The following is a 17,414-nucleotide window of genomic DNA, read 5'->3' on the forward strand; positions in this document are numbered from 1 at the left end:
GACTGAGCCCAAACCGAACTGTATCCCAAGCTCTTTCTTACTGTAAAGCACGTCAAAGACTTCTTCCACCATCTTCCTGAGAAGGTAAACATCCGATCCCTGATCCGGGGAGATCCGGGGAATGGTCCGGCCAAAGTCCTTGGGCTTCTTCTGGCCATCCAGATCCTGCTCTTTCCTCTGTTGGACTCCTGCCAACAGGAAGAGGGAGAGGTGGAAGTTCAGGAATCGGGCACTAGGACTCACCACCGCATCTCAGACTAAATGTGGTCCCCGCCTAAGGCCCTGCCCCTTCTTCCGAAGCCCCGCCCCTCAAGGACTCTGCTCCATAACCCTAACCTGGAGACATCAGGGATTGAACTGTTGGCATCCAAGGCAGATGCTCTCAAGCGTTGCCCAGGTCAACCACAGGCCAGGGAAGCAGGGAGGCATGGAATGCAATTAGCTTTTTATTAACAGAAAACGACAACACAGTAGGGTCCTTCAGTTGGTCTGAGATGTTCCTGAAACTGACCACTAGCCCCACACTTTCCCCTCTAGCCTCTCTCTCTGAGTCTCTCCCAAGCACATAAAGGCTGTGTCAAGGGAGAGGGCTCCTCCTCTGGTCTGTCTAGCCCATTGTTCAGCAAGATCTGAGATCTAAATTGTCATCTTCTGTGTCGTCCCTGGGAGGCTCTTGGGCGGGGGGGCTCCCACCACCATAGCTGTCAATGTTTCCCATTTTTTAAGGGCAATTCCCTTATTTTGAATAGGATTCCTCACAAGAAAAGGGAAAAGTTGACAGCTATGCCCACCACTCTTCCTCATCCAGCGAGCCCCTGACCCAGTCCCTTCCCTAAGGAAAGGGCAGAGAAATATGGACAAAAAGCAAAAGGGAAGATCAGGCAGAGATTTTTAAAGGAAATATTTTCTTAAATTTTATTTCTTAAACCCATGGTTTAAGAATCAAACTGCCCCTCAAATTCCAGCCTCTTTGCTCCATTTCTGGCCGTGTGAAACACATACCAGGAGCGAAGCAAAAGGCCACAGTCTTTGCTAATGCTGAAAGCTCAGAAATGGATTAGACTCCGGGCGAAATTAGCAGCTGGTGCAGACTCGGCACATAATCCAAGCCAGCGTTGACCTTGACAGCCTAGCAAGGCTAATATTTGCTGGAGAATGAACTCTTCTTGAGCAGTCCCACTGAGGGGATTAAGCATAAACTCTCTGCCAGCATGGAGCATGCAGGCCCCCGCCTGGTTTTCCTAGCACATCAGAAACCTCGGGATTATAACTAAGCAAACATGTGTTTTTTGTTTACAAGGCTTTAAGCCACTTTGTCCCGCAGAAAAAGCCCAACTCAGAAGCGCTTGCCTGCCTGCCTGCCTGCCCTCTGAGCACCCTGCAAATCAAACCCACACAGAGCTCAGTCAGTAAAGCGTGAGGCTCTTAATCTCAGGGTTGTGGGTTTGAGTCTCATTTTGGGCAAAAGATTCCTGCACTGCAGGGGGTTGGACTAGATGACCCTCAGGGTCCCTTCTAACTTTTACAATGCCAGGATTCTGTAATTCCATTACAACTGAGTGGTGGCTCAGTCATATACAGCGGAAGCTGGCCCACTGGGGTAAATCATAGCATTGCCCCATGAAGGGGGATTGGATGCGTGCATATATATATATATATATATATATATATATATATATATACACACACACACAAAGTAAAATTCACAAAAATCTCAAAGCCATCATCTTTCTTGTCTTTCATTCTTGTTACTTGTAACTAGCCTTTATTGGCATAAGTTAAAACAGTAAAATCATACAAAGTCATCCAAATACATTGGTAATCCAAACACATACCATATATAAAAGACTAGATAACCACCATTGAATAAATCAGGCAACTTTGGATTTAGCTTTAAAGATCTCAGTTAAGTACCCCGAAACAATCTTGGTAGTTTCGGGAGTATCATCCCTCAACAAATATTGGATTACAGACACTTTGCAAATCAATATTTTTCGCTGTAAGGGAGTCAACTAGGAGATCTGTGCAATGGGTGTCAAGAAGAGGGCAATCCAGAATTACGTGATGTGTTGTATCTGGTGTTTTCTTATTACAGGAACAGATTCTATTCTGGAAGGGGATTTTTTTGAAACCTTCCAAACAATACAGATGGGGGGGGGACTGCATTTAAGACGAGCTAGCATAAAAGCTCTTTCATTCTCCAGGATATTCCCAGACCTACCTGGAGATGCTGAGAATTGCAACCTGCCTGAAAAGCTGATGTTCTAACACACTCAGTTTCCACTCACAGGCTTCTTGGGGGAGTTGGGCCAGCCACTGTGAGAACAGGGTGCTGGACTAGATGGTCCACTGGCCGGATGCAGCAGGGACCCTTTGTACGTTTATATGCCATAGGAGGAACAAACGTGTCCTAAAAGCTTCACATCTGCCTGCCCCTCTTCTACAACAACAACAACAATTTATTATTTATACCCCGCCCATCTGGCTGGGTTTCCCCAGCCACTCTGGGTGGCTCTCAACCAAATATTAAAAACACAATACAGCATTAAACATTAAAAACTTCCCTAAATGGCTGCCTTCAGATACCTTTTAAAAGTAAGATAGTTGCTTATTGCCTTGACATCTGGTGGGAGGGCGTTCCACAGGGCGGGCACCACCACTGAGAAGGCCCTCTGCCTGGTTCCCTTTAACCTCACTTCTCGCAGGGAGGGAACCACCAGAAGGCCCTCAGAGCTGGACCTCAGTGTCTGGGCTGAACAATGGGGGTGGAGATGCTCCTTCAGGTATACAGGGTGGAGGCTGTTTAGGACTTTAAAGGTCAGCACCAACACTTTGAATTGTGCTCGGAAATATACTGGGAGCCAATGGAGGTCTTTCAGGACCGGTGTTGTATGGTCTCGGCGGCCACTCCCAGTCATCAGTCTAGCTGCCGCATTCTGGATTAGTTGTAGTTTCCGGGTCACCTTCAAAGGTAGCCCCACATAGAGTGCATTGCAGTAGTCCAAGCTGGAGATAACCAGAGCATGCACCACTCTGGTGAGACAATCTACGGGCAGGTAGGGTCTCAGCCTGTGTACCAGATGGAGCTGGTAGACAGCTGCCCTGGACACAGAATTAACCTGCACCTCCATGGACAGCTGTGAGTCCAAAATGACTCCCAGGCTGCACACCTTGTCCTTTGGGGGCACAGTTACCCCATTCAGGACCAGGGAGTCCTCCACACCAGCCTGCTCCCTGTCCCTCAAGAACAGTACTTCTGTCTTGTCAGGATTCAACCTCAATCCTCAATTCTACAAGATTGGGGCAGGCCCAAGACTGAGGAAATATTGCTCTGCAACCATCCTATCCAGTTCTACCCAAGCTTAAGGTATGCAGGCAGCAGGATCTGACCTCGCCCCATCCTTGCCAGATGCAGGACAACCCAATACTTACTGCAGAACTTCTTGAAATCCGCTTGGACCTCCTTCCTCGTGTTCATGAAGATCCTCCCTTTTTCCGTCCCGACAACAAAGGTGTTTTCATCGTGAACCGCGATGCAGGCAACCTCAGCGTTGAGTTTAGAAAGTGCTGAACACTGGGAAAGAAAGAGAAGAGAGAACCAGGGTGGTTTGAATTTAATCATGATTTAGTCTACATGTTTCTGTCTTGTCTTTCTGACACAAGGGGACCTCCGAGGCGGCTTAGCAATCTGAGTGTAATAAAACAGCATGTGAGAATATTTTAAGAGACTGCCATACCAGTACTTGGAAATCTTCTTCTGGACTGCTGCAAAAGCATTCTACGCAGGAGATTTACTGGTTGCAGGTATGACCTAACACCAATTCTGGCCCGAGTGCAGCTGCCAATTAGTTTCTGGAAGTAATGCTGCAGCACGATTGCTGACGGGAGTGAGGTCCTGTCAGCATATAACTCTGCTGCACCCACACTGTTTCCCAATTTGCTAACAAGTCAAGTTCAAAGTGTTACTATCAGTATGCAAAATGCCGAGCAACTTGGAACCAGTTTGCCTGCAAGATCACCTTACCCAATACAGACCCACTTGACTGTTACAAATGCCCCATAATACCCATTCTGCATTTGCAAGAACTCAATCTTTTAGTGTGGCACCACCTACACTATGGAACTCCCTGCCGCTTGAAGGCAGGTGCCTTCACTGTACTCTTTTCGGCGCCCACGAAAAGCATTTTCTCCAAGGCAAGGCTGCCCAGATATGTAGACTGTTGATGGACCATTGATGCATGCTTCAATGTTTTTAGTCTATTGCTGGCTTTTATTTTTTGAATGTTTTCAACTGTTGTTAATCGTTTTCATCAATAATTTCATTGTTTTATCTTATTTGTAAACCACTTTGAGTTTGTTTGGGGTTTTTTTTTACAACCAAATGGCGTATAAATTTTAAGCATGTACACACACACAATTTTTTTATGTGCATTACGAAGCACAACGGAAGAGGTCTCTGCCCCATGTGACTTACAAACCTACGAATCCATCGCAGAATTCTCACGCAGCTACAGTTTCAGGGGGTGAGAACAGCGTATGGGGAATCCATTTCAGCTTAATCGGTTTCAAGCATGTGTAGTCTAAATGTGTCCCCCTGAACAGGGCTTTTATTGAAAGAACTTCTCTTTTTATTTATAGCATTTTGAAAATATGTGTGTGCGAATACACACACACACACACACACACACACACACACACACAAACTGTTCCCTGTCTGATCTCTTTCGTAGTTAAAATAAGATCACTTTTGATGCAGAGATGTAGCCAGGCACACATCTTGTATAAGGAAAAAAATAAACTTATGTAAGATTCATCATGGGATTCATTTATTTTTTTAAGCCATCAAAAAGCAGAGAGGGGGAGAAGACTACTTCTTTTTTTGCAGAAATTCATGCAAATTATTTTCTTTTGTCACAGAGATAAAAGCCATCACTGTCTTGTTGTGGAAAACCTCACACAGGAGTTTGCAACACACAAGGGACGATCAAACAGCAGATTCCAGCATAAAGGTTAATAGAAACCTCAATATGTGTTCTTAAAGATTCTGACTTCAAAATCCTTCTGGCTGTGGATGCGAGGAAGCGATCTTCACTTCAGAGCCCAAATCCCTGATGCCGTTTGTCCTTAATATAAGCATAAGGCAACAGGAGTGCAGTGTCCACTTTCTGACATGTTCCCAAGCACAGCTCATAGTCTTATTTCCTGTCCTTGGAAAACATTCCAGGACTGATTCTTCCCCCTCAGTCACATCACAGCAGCTCAGCAAATAGTGAGCAAGAGGAAATAGGCATTAATTTTTTTTTTAAATAGTCATGAAAAAGAAAAAAATAAACAATTTCACAACTCTTAAACTATCTTATACATAAGTATATGTTAAAGGTAAAGGGACCCCTGACCATTAGGTCCAGTCGTAACTGACTCTGGGGTTGTGGCGCTCATCTCGCTCTATAGGCCGTGGGAACTTGTGTACAGCTTCCGGGTCATGTGGCCAGCATGACTAAGACGCTTCTGGCAAACCAGAGCAGCGCACGGAAACACTGTTTACCTTCCCGCCAGAGTGGTACCTATTTATCTACTTGCACTTTGACGTGCTTTCGAACTGCTAGGTTGGCAGGAGCAACAACCGAGCAACAGGAGCTCACCTCGTCGCGGGGATTCAAACCGCCGACGTTCTGATCAGCAAGTCCTAGGCTCTGTGGTTTAACCCACAGCGCCACCTGCGTCCTAAGTATATATTAACCAAACTTAAAAATGAAAATATACAGAAAAAGTGAAATAATAAAAAAGAAATGAACATAAGGGTACACTTATGTGACTTCCCTCTACCTCAATTCAACTTACTTTATGTATTACAATCTTATTATCATTGCGCAACAAAATGGGCATTTTTTGTGTCATAATAACTTAATACGAGCCTGTTGGGTCAGGACAATGGCCCATCTAGTCCAGCAACCTCTTCTCACTGCGGTCAACCAGATGCCTGAGGGAAACCCAAAAGCAGGATTCGAACACATGAGCCCTTTCCCCGCCTGCGGTTTCCATCAACTGGTATTCAGAAGCATCGCTGCCTCTGTCCACTGAATAATAATAATAATAATAATTTATTATTTATATCCCACCCATCTGGCTGAGTTTCCCTAGCCACTCTGGGCGGCTTCCAATCAAGTGTTAAAAACAATACAGTGGTACCTCGGGTTAAGTACTTAATTCGTTCCAGAGGTCCGTACTTAACCTGAAACTGTTCTTAACTTGAAGCACCACTTTAGCTAAGGGGGCCTCCTGCTGCTGCCGTGCCGCCGGAGCACGATTTCTCTTCTCATCCTGAAGCAAAGTTCTTAACCCGAGGTACTATTTCTGGGTTAGCGGAGTCTGTAACCTGAAGCGTATGTAACCTGAAGCATATGTAACCTGGGGTACCACTGTACAGCATTAAATATTAAAAACTTCCCTAAACAGGGCTGCCTTCAGATGTCTTTTAAAAATAAGATAGCTGCTTATTTCTTTCACATCTGAAGGGAGGGCGTTCCACAGGGCGGGCGCCACTACCGAGAAGGCCCTTTGCCTGGTTCCCTGTAACCATAGCTAAAAAGCCCCTGGCTGCCTCCTCCAAGAATTTGTTTGGCACCAACTCAGGTGCTTTAAAAGAAGAACAATCACCAGTCTAATTATGGGCTAGTGTGAAGAAGTATTTTTAAAAATCTATCCTGCATGTTACAACATGTCGCTGAGTTCTAGCACCTCGTCACTTTGTGGCAGGCATCCCTAAACTCGGCTCTCCAGATGTTTTGGTACTACAATGCCCATCATCCCTGACCACTGGTCCTGTTAGCTAGGGATGATGGGAGTTGTAGTTCCAAAACATTTGAGGGTGCCTGCTCTGTGGGGTCAGTGATGCCTCAGGAAGCAAGATACCAGAGGGGACTTCCGTAAGTCTTGTCTTTGAGCACACACACACACACACACACACACACACACAACTTCCCACCACATTAAAGTTTGCATATCATGCGTGGTTTGGCCCTCACCAAGATCTCTGCTAGCCCCTTTACAAGGAATCCACACTTGAATGTTTTTTAACATCGTACGGTTTGGTGCAGAGAAAAGGCAGAGGAAGAAGCTTACCATAGAATCTAAGGCAGATACTAAGCTGGTGATGACTTCATCTTTTTGAGAGAAGACTAAGTGCCACTGGTCAGACCTGGAGTTGTTTGGAAGTCCCTCAGACAGCTTCCCCAGCAGTGCCATAGCCACCTGGAAACCAACAAGAACGAGATCTCCATTATTATTATTTATTTATATTTATATGACCGCCCCTCAATAAAATTTGTAAAATACTCCATCCCATATTTTAAAAATACAGCAATTACAGCAAGAAAATCAATTTGAAGAAGAAGAAAAACAAGATAAAACTCTTCTTCCAATGGAAACAGAATAAAGACACATGGCAATTCAGCTCAAAACTACACTAGAGCATCAGGTTTCTTTAAAAAGCACAAGCCTAGAACTTGTTTCAAAACACAGGCTTGTTCAAATGCCTGGTCCAATAAAATTGTCTTTGTGTGGTACTGAAAGGATCATAAGGAACGTTCCGGGTGAGCCTCTCTGGGGCAGCTATTCCATAACAATGGAGACACCAGCAATAAGACCCTCTCCGTCACTTGGTGGGAGCACTTAGAGCAGGGCATCTAAATATGGCCTCAAGGTCATCTAAGACACAATCGTTTAGCTCCTAAGCTGTTTAAGGCTCTATAGGTGAAAACCAGCATTTTACGCTGAGCCCAGAAACCAACTGGGAGCTGGTTACAAGCGCTGCAGTTATAGGAGTGAAAGGCTAAGTCCCTGCTAATGGTTTTGTGGCTGTGTTTTGAACCAAAGTGCAGTTTCCAGATCGTTTTTAAATGCAGCCCCATGTACAACATTCCCTGGTTGTGGAATGCCCTGCCGAGAAGCTACCTAAAGACATGGGTGTAGAAGAGAATGCACCTTCTCACATTTGATGGGGAACCTTCCTGTTCACAGAATGCTCCTACGTAAGGCCTGCCAGTCCAGGAGCAGCGCTAGAAATTCCCCATGTGCCACGTGCGTTTTGCAACTGGCACAGGTCCAACTGCGACCCCATGGAGATCTCTGGATGCTATGTTTGCGACGAGCATCTCCGTCTAGCTGGCCCCTCCAGCATCTTTCAGCAGGCAACCAGGAGAGTTTATTTAATGCCTTTACAGTGGTACCTCGGGTTAAGTACTTAATTCGTTCCGGAGGTCTGTACTTAACCTGAAACTGTTCTTAACCTGAAGCACCACTTTAGCTAATGGGGCCTCATGCTGCTGCCGCGCCACTGGAGCATGATTTCTATTCTTATCCTGAAGCAAAGTTCTTAACCTGAAGTACTATTTCTGGGTTAGCGGAGTCTGTAACCTGAAGCGTATGTAACCCAAGGTACCACTGTATCTTCCACCTTTTTCTCCAAGGAGTACACAGTTTACCCCCACACCTCCTCAGTTAATCCCTACAACAACCCTGTGAGGGAGGTTCAGAGGCTGATTGGCCCAAGATCACCCAGTGAGCTTCAGGACTGAGTGAGGATTTGAACCCTGCTCCCCCAGGTCCTAGTCTGACACTCTAACCACTATACCACATGGCTTCCTAGAGCACTTCTGCTATGGGGCAGCTCTATAAATTAAGTAGGTACCGTATTTTTTTCACCATAACACTCACTTTTTTCCTCCTAGAAAGTAAGGTGAAATGTCTGTGCGTGTTATGGATGGCATGCCTACGGATTTTCCTTCTCTAAAAACTACGTGCGTGTTATGGTCGGGTGTGTGTTATAGAGCGAAAAATACGGGTAACTAAATAAATACAGACGTACCTTGGAAGTCAAACGGAATCCGTTCCGGAAAGCCATTCGACTTCCAAAACTTTCAGCTTCCAAGATGCGGCTTCCGATTGGCTGCAGGAGTGTCCTGCAGCCAATAGGAAGCCATGCCAGACATTCGGCTTCCGAAAATCATTCGAAAACCAGAACAATCACTTCTGGTTTCCAATCGTTCAGGAGTCGAAACGTTTGATTCTACAGGTGTTCGGTTTCTGAGGTTCCGCTGTATGGGGAAAGCCAAGTGTCACTTAGAGAAGGATCTGAAATATTTCCCTTGAAGCTTGATTTTTTTTTATTCTGGGTTGTTTTATTGGATGTTTTAATGTGTCTTAAACCACGTGGATATTTCCCCCCCCCCCCTTTGAAATATAAACCAGCGTATTATTTATTAATATATATATTTATTTAATAATATTAATTTCATTGTTAAAAAAAAATGGTGCCTAAACATTCCAATATGGCAACTGTAACCTAGGCTTAAGGTGCCGTTTGGCCATTAGCTTATATATCTGAATTTTTAACATTGGTCAGGAGCATCCCAGATCCTGCAATTTCAGGGCTCAAACCTGAAACTTAGTGATGGCCCCGCTGATGTCATGGGGGTGGGCCCTGGTGATTCTTCCTTTGCACTCCCTCCCACCACATATTCCTGGAGACGGAGGTTAATTGGGAGAAGTGTTGGAGGGAGCTGAGGAAGGCAGGATCACTGTCCTAATCCACCTGGAGAGTCTGTGCAATAATTTGCAGTTGCTTGCAACCTGTCCGCTTCGTCTTCATAATAAAAAATAAATACATTTAAGGCCACTCTTGCTCACCTGGTGATTCCTGCCCTCCTCCTGCCACCTGGGGAGGGCCAGGGAAACCTGGAAACTTGGGGGTCTGGCAACCCTTATCCTACACATTTGGATTTTGACAACTGTTATGTGCTTGGATTCTATTATTCCTCACCCCCTCACTGTCTTCCTGCTTCACGTCCCAAACACCTGCCTCCTGCTGTAAACGATTTTTGCGCAGTAACATTGGGTGGTTTTTTGTTTTGTTTTTAAAACGAAACCCTGCCTCACTTCTTCATCTTCTTTCTACAAACAGGCTTCTGTAGTTTCTTTGGCCTGGCTCTCAGGGAGGCAGTGAGAAAAGAAGAAGACTGTGTCTCAGTTATACCGCTGCAGTCTGTGGGTGGAGGGCTGCTATGACAAAACGCTCCGTCTCGAGGTGAGGGACGGATTCCTCCAACACAGAGAAAAGCAGAAGAATGGGGTGGGGAACGGAGGGGAGGAATGACTAGAATAGAATAGGGGTGGATGGGTCAGTCTATTTCTGGACCGTATCAGTTTTCTATGTGTTCATTCATAAGTCTACTCCATCTGTTTCCCTATCCACTTGTGATTTCTTTTTCTGAAAAAGATGCATCTTAAAAATACGTACAGAGCCGTCTTTCCCATAGGGCTTAGTGGTGCGTTGCGCCAGGGCGTCGGTCTCTCAGGGGCGCCCCAGCAAGTGGGGGAGCTGCACGGCTTTGCCGGAGGCCTTCCCTTTTCCTGCACCCCTGTCAGCTGCACCCCACCAAACATAAGGCTGGTGGGTGTGCAGCTTCCCTCCCAAGCCTCTGCGGGGATCGCTCTCCCGCAGCGGCATGGGAGAGAGATGTGCCCCCCCCCAGGCTGGCAATGTGCAGCTACAGCCACCCCAACACTATCCGTGGTAATTTGGGGGCTCTGGGCCGATATTTGCACCCTGGCACTGCATCTGTTAAAGACAGCCCTGAATATGTATTTCTGAACGCATTTTATCATTAAGAAATATTTTTGGCATGCCAAAAACTGAAATTCAACCGTTTTTAAAACCTCAGGAGAGCTGCATCCCAATCTAAAAAAAATTGTATACTGTACCACTACTCATATTGGTTAAAAAAAAATGAAACAAAAACAAAATCAGAGCGGTTTACAGCAACCATACATACAATAAAAACCATGCAAAAATTCAAATTTAAAAATTAGTGCAAATGAGGTTGGTTTTGCTTTACAAAATCTTTCAAGCATCCCTGGGCGAAGATGCAGGACTCCACAAATGATATCGACGTGATGTCACAGTCGAAAAACTTTTCATCCCCCTGCACCCACCTCCTTGGGCTACTAAGCTCCATCAACAGCTGTGAAATTTATTTATTTATTTGTTGTGTTTATACCCCAGACACAATTCTGGCCCCACCCCCATTTTATCCCCCCAACAGCCCTGTGAGGTAGGCTAGTAGTAAGAGAATGTGACTGGCCCAAGGTCACCCAGTGAGCTTCATGGCTGAGCAGGGATTTGAACTCTGGTCCTCCGAGGGACATGGGTGGCGCTGTGGGTTAAACCACAGAGCCTCGGACTTGCCGATCAGAAGGTCGACGGTTCGAATCCCCGCAACGGGGAGAGCTCCAGTTGCTCAGTCCCTGCTCCTGCTAACCTAGCAGTTCAAAAACACGTCAAAGTACAAGTAGCTCCGGCGGGAAGGTAAACAGCGTTCCTGTGCGCTGCTCTGGTTCGCCAGAAGCAGCTTAGTCATGCTGGCCACATGACCCGGAAGCTGTACGCTGGCTCCCTCGGCCAATAAAGCGAGATGAGCGCTGCAACCCCAGAGTCAATTACGACTGGACCTAATGGTCAGGGGTCCCTTTAACTTTACCTCCAAAGTCCTAGTCTGACACTCTGACCACTGCACCACACTGGCTCTCGTTTTGCAACAACTCTTTCCCCCCGCCATGGATGTGTGTTCCCCGTCACAGTGCTACAATTCCCAGAGCGGTCTAACAACCAACCGCTCTTCAGAGAGGGACCTCCAGGAACTGTAGCTCTGTGAGGGGAACAGGGGTCTCCTAACGATTCTCAGCACCCATAACAAACTACAGCTCCCAGAATGCTTTGGGGGAAGCCACAAGGGCTTAAAATGGTGTCATATGTGAATGTGGTCCTTGTGAGAGCAAACTCCACTGCTAAAAGGGAGTGGCGATGAAGATGGCCATCATTCACAGTTGCGGGGGTGGGCAGGGGAACAGAGACAGAAAACCTCTAATGGAGGAGAGGAGGAGGAATTGTTGAGTCTGGGAGCGCCTGTCTGGAGAATAAGAATGAAGCCAGCTCGGTTTAACTCAATTTGCTAAGCAGACAAAAAGATTCCTCAAGGCTCTATGAGGGTCTGGGATCAAACTCCTTCTCCCCACCGTGCAAGGATGGATGTAAAACACGACTGGCAGAGGAAAGAAATGAGGAAGGAGATGGGGGGCGTTTTAAATGGGTTGGCCAATGCCTTAAAAAATATATCATAATTAAATATTTTCTTCTAATGAGCAAGCTTGGATGCAGATATTGACTCTGAGCAAAACTGCTGCACTCACAAGGAACATACAAAGGCGCATCTAGACATAGAATCCAAACCCTCCGATTTAAACCTGGAATGTCCTGCTTTTCCTTAGGACATCCCTATTATCATCAGATAAATGTTGAAGGGTATGGAGTTATGCACCCCAGGGCCAAGGAGATAAGTAACTATGCAACAATTAAAAGACATCTGAAGGCAGCCCTGCATAGGGACTTTTAAAATGTTTAATGTTTTATTATGTTTTTATATATGTTGGAAGCTGTCCAGAGTGGCTGGGACAACCCAGTCAGATGAGCAGGGGAACAAATAAGAAAATTACTATTATTAATATGGAATAGTCTAATAGGGGTTGCCGTATTTTGAAGAGCAAAGAAGAGGATACATATGCCAACTTCTGCTTTTAACTATGGATCACTATGATGGCTCTACCCATAAAAAAAGAGTACATGTCCCGGAAAAAGAGGACCTATGGCAACCTTAGAATTGGACATCCCTATTTTCATCAGAGAAATGTTGAAGGGTATGAGAATCGTAGAGGTGGAACAAGAAAGAGCTAAGTTTATTATAGGAAATGCAAGGCTTGATAGAAAAATAACCTTGTCCTATCCAATCTGAAGATGCATAGAACCACGGGGAAAATTTATAATTTATCTTAAAAATCATTGTAAGCAGTTAAAATCGTTAGTAGGATTGGAATAACACTTGTAGTTTAATGGTGAATTTTGGACACAATGGAGAGGTAAAAGATTTGGATTATTATAAAAGACGCAGGAGGAAATGATTAATAATAGGACCCACAAAGGGGAGGAGGGATGTGCAGGAGATTCTCTGGAATCTTGTTGCTATGTTGTATGTTGGATATGACTGTGAAATTTTAATCTGAAAAAACCAAATGAATAAATTTATATATAAAAAAGAAGATGCAAAGAACCATGCTTGCTTCTTCATCTTTGTGAGAGAGAGAGAGACTCAGCAGCCTGACTCAGCATAAGGAATCTTCCTTAGTGAAGGCTGCAGCTCAGCAGTAGAGAACATAAGTCAGCCCTGCTGGATGAGGCCAGGGGCTCATCGAGTCCAGTGTCCTGTTCTCACAGCTGCCAACTAGATGCACCTATGGAAAACCCTGAAGACAGGACCTGACAGCAACAACGTTCTCCCCTCCTGCAGTTTCCAGCAACTGACATTCGCCTCGAGCTCCTTAGAGAAAAAGGTGGGGTGCAGATGCAATAAATCTATAATAAAATAAGGCAGAGCAGGAGAGAAAAAATGCACCATTCACCCTACTTAGGCTGAGTTTCAGTAAAAGACGAGGACTAGCATTTTATGCTAAAGGAGGAAGGCTTGCTTCTGAGGCCATCAGTGTTAGTTAGCCACAGAGCAGGAAAAGGAATGCAGGTTCAACCTTTGGCATCTCCAGATAGGCCTGGGAAGGACTCTGGCCTGAAAACCTGGAAATTTGCTCTCTAGGTGGAGATGGGAACCACTTTTCTCTGCCTGAAACCCTAAAGATTTGCTGCAAGTCAGCGGAAACAGCACTGGGCAGGGCAGGCCAATGGTCTCGACTCTGGAGAAGACTGTGCAAGGTGCCGTCATGAAGCAAATGGATTTTTGCCAATTCGGTGAGCAAAATCCTTCACCACTGTCCTGTTCTGGTGGCCCCTTCTTTCACAGCCAAAGGCTACAGCAGAGATTGGAATGCAGAGAAAGCAACGTGACCTGGCTTTTGACGGTTGCAGACAGATATCCGGGGAAGCCAGCGGAAGGAGAAGAGGAAGCATATGGAAGTGGAACGAGGAGGGGGTGGGTTGAGGGTGCGTTTGGGACATGGGGAGCACAACAAGAGGAGCGTTTGCCTTCGTTGGGAGAAAGTTCAGCTTTGTTTTGCAATGTCTCCAAGTGCTTCACCAGGTCCAAGCTTTTACCATGGCCACTTTTGAGAACGGCAAGTTTCTAGTCCTTATGATGGAGAACTTGGGCTGCAAAAGGGCAATGCCTGATGAATTCAGAAGCAGTGGAGAGAAGGGTGTTGATCAGCTCCAAAACTCTGAAAAAAATGGGTTTCTGTTTAGGGTTGCCAAATTCAAAAAGTGAAAATCTGGACACAAAAGTTGTTGAGCTTTTTCTACAAGATCTCAAAAACACACACACACACAAAAAAAAAAAAACAAAGAAGATTTTGAGCTATTTTAAAGGAATAGCCATACGTCTGGATTTTCCCGGACATTTAAGCGATTCCCGCCCGGACACTGTTTCCAACGGCTGAATCCTGGCAATGTCTGGAAAATTCCAGCTGTATGTCAACCCTAATTCTGTTGCCATCTTTGCACCTTCTCAATTCACATCAGAATGCAGCAGCTAGACTGGTGACTGGGAGCGGCTGCCGAGACCATATAACACCAGTCCTGAAAGACCTTCATTGGCTCCCATTACATTTCCGAGCACAATTCAAAGTGTTGGTGCTGACCTTTAAAGTCCTAAACGGCCTTGGCCCAGTATACCTGAAGGAGCGTCTCCACCGCTATCATTTAGCCCGGACACTGAGGTCCAGCTCTGAGGGCCTTCTGGCAGTTCCCTCTCTGCGAGAAGTGAGGTTACAGGGAACCAGGCAGAGGGCCTTCTTGGTTGTGGCACCTGCCCTGCTACTGGATCTCTTGCTTGTGCCAAACCTGACTTGGACAGTTCTGGCTTTGCTTGTCGCCTGACCCTTTGCTGAGCACCCTGCTTGCTTGGACTCTGACCAGCCCTGGTTGCTGCACACATTGGCATTGCTGCTGGCAAGCCCTCTGGTTGCTCAGGTGCCCAGTGAGGACAGAAGAGTCAGGGAGGATGGGAATTATACATCCGGGATGGAGTGCTAGATCAGGGAAGGCTGGATCAGATTACCTCTAAAGCCCTGCCCAACTCATTGTCAACATCAGTGACAGAGAGCTTTGCAAGAAGCCAAGTTACAGGGAACCAGGCAGAGGGCCTTCTCAGTAGTGGCATCCACCCTTTGGAATGCCCTCCCATCAGATGTCAAAGAGAAAAATAACTACCAAACTCTTAGAAGACATCTGAAGGCAGCCCTATTTAGGGAAGCTTTTAATGTTTTATAGGTTATTGTATTTTAGTGTTTTGTTGGAAGCCGCCCAGAGTGGCTGGGGAAACCCAGCCAGATGGGCGGGGTATAAATAATAAATTATTATTACTATTTTTTATTATTATTATTATTATTGCTCTGCCCCAACATTTCTGCTCCATTTGGTCTCATCTTGACTGTCAATAGCTTTTAACTCACTGAAGAAATCAACTCTTCAGGTGAACAAGGCAGGAAGGCAAGAAATGAAATGGAAGGAGGAGAGCTGACCACAGCAGGGACCACCATTGGGGGGGGGGTCCATTTAGCTTTCCCTCAGCCCTCTCAGAGCATAGGAAACTGCCTGGTGCTGAGTCAGGACACTGCACCCATCCAGCTTAGTAATGCCTACACTGGCTGGCAGAAGCTCTCTGGGATTTTGGACTACACAAATAGAGTGTTTCCAGTCACTTTTAACCACCTCTCTCTCCTGTTGCACATTGAAACCATAACAGCCTCTTGGGCCCATTAACACAATACAGTTGCATCACTCCCGTTTTATGAGCTGAGGGAAGCTTCCATGGGAGTCCCCCTGGCGTGCACGTCCTTTGAACCAAACTTCTGTAGATGCAGTTTCCCATTAAGTGCAGCTTTGCACAGCTTCTCAACTTGCCGAAAGAGGCTATAAAAGGGCTAGAAATGCAAACACACAATGTACTTATTTTGCAGGACCACAGGAATTATCTACGGGCCTGCGATTGCCTCCTGGTAATGTTGCCTACAACATCCAAAGGGTGTTGATGATTCAAAGGGTGTTGATGCTCAGGATGCTTCTCCAGAGAATCATCCTGAGCATTTTAAATTAAAGCCAAGGTTTTAGCTCCCAAGTTTCTGCAGGAAAACTTTAAAAACGGGTAGTAGGTTTAGGTGGCAGTACAGAAAACAGGAATGGGTAGAGATGGGCATGGCATGGCAGCAAGGGAACATAATAAGCTTCTTTATACTGAGTAAGCTTCATTATAGTGAGTCAGGCCATTGGCTCACCCAGCTCAGTATTTCCTACACTGACAGGCAGCAGCTCTCCAGGAGTTTGGACAGGGCTCTCTCTCAGCCCAACTGAAGCTGCAGGGAATTAAATATGGGACCCTCTGCCAGGTGCTCTATCAACTGAGCCATGGTCCTTTCTCAAAGTTGGGTTCTTTCCTTTAGAACAACTAATTTTTCTCCCACATAACCCTCCACTCATTTCTTAACATAAGAAGAGCCTCCTGGATCAGGCACTGTCAAGGTAGGACTCGGGAGCAGGTCAGGAATAACTCACAAGCCATCAGTAAAGTTAACTCTTTATCCAAAGAAACTAAACAGCTCAGGCCTAGTGAGCACGGCAACTCTTCCCAGTAGGTCTTGCCTCCTCCCTTGGGTCCTTTCCTTGCAACCGGAGACTTCTTTGGCTTGTCTATCTTTGCTCCTCCCTCTTCATACCTCTTCTGGTTCTGTCATATCAGAGGGAGGGAAACTGGTCGCAGCAGGAAGGGGAGACCCCCTGGCTTCTACAGCAGTCTGCTTCATCTGCCTCTTCGCCCCCTTCCTCTCCAGCCTTTGCTTCTACTTCTGATTCTGGACTGCTCTCTGCCACAGCCTCTTCCCTCTCACTAAACCCTGTTCCCTCTTCAGCTTCAGACACCACCTCCTCCCAGTCTTCTCCCTCTGACCCCTCATTGTTGTCCCACCACCACTCCCTGTGCTCTGAGCCTTCTTCCCTTGGGGGTTCCCCAGCCGGTGCCTCCCACCACTCTCTCTGCATCCAACCAGTCCATGACAGGCCAGTGGGCCATTAGCCCAGCATCCTGTTCTCAAAGTGGCCAAGCATTTGCTCACAGCGAAGACCTGAGTGCAACATGACTCTCCCCATCCTGTGGTTTCCAGCAACTGGAATTCAGAAGGATACTGCCTCTGACTGTGGAGGCACACGTCCCAGCCATCATGATAAGCTGTACCCTCCTTGAATTTACCCACTTCTCTGTTAAAGCCAGCCAAGTTGGTGGCCATAACTCCTGCAAAAGGGTCCACAATTTAATAATGTGCTGCATGAAAAAGTCCCCAATCTTCCAACAGTCAGACCTGGTCCC

At 46.1% G+C, this 17,414-nt stretch overlaps 1 protein-coding gene across 5 annotated transcripts in view; it reads right to left on the reverse strand.

The window, feature by feature from the left end:
* The window catches only part of GTF2IRD1 (GTF2I repeat domain containing 1), an 88,062-nt gene that overhangs the window by 35,869 nt on the left and 34,779 nt on the right, over positions 1-17,414 (reverse strand). For 4 of the 5 annotated variants that reach the window (XM_079955505.1, XM_079955507.1, XM_079955506.1 and 1 more), the window contains 3 exons: positions 7,123-7,251; positions 3,433-3,574; positions 42-188 (listed from right to left, as the gene is read on the reverse strand). In XM_079955505.1, coding sequence (XP_079811631.1) covers positions 42-188; positions 3,433-3,574; positions 7,123-7,245 — 412 coding nt within the window. In that variant the 5' untranslated portion in view covers positions 7,246-7,251. Of the gene's footprint in view, positions 1-41; positions 189-3,432; positions 3,575-7,122; positions 7,252-9,687; positions 9,790-17,414 lie in introns of those variants that run through there. The other variant, XM_079955503.1, reaches the window with a different exon arrangement.

The sequence above is a fragment of the Podarcis cretensis genome (assembly GCF_951804945.1).
Source record: "Podarcis cretensis genome assembly, chromosome: 15".
Classification (NCBI taxonomy): domain Eukaryota; kingdom Metazoa; phylum Chordata; class Lepidosauria; order Squamata; family Lacertidae; genus Podarcis; species Podarcis cretensis.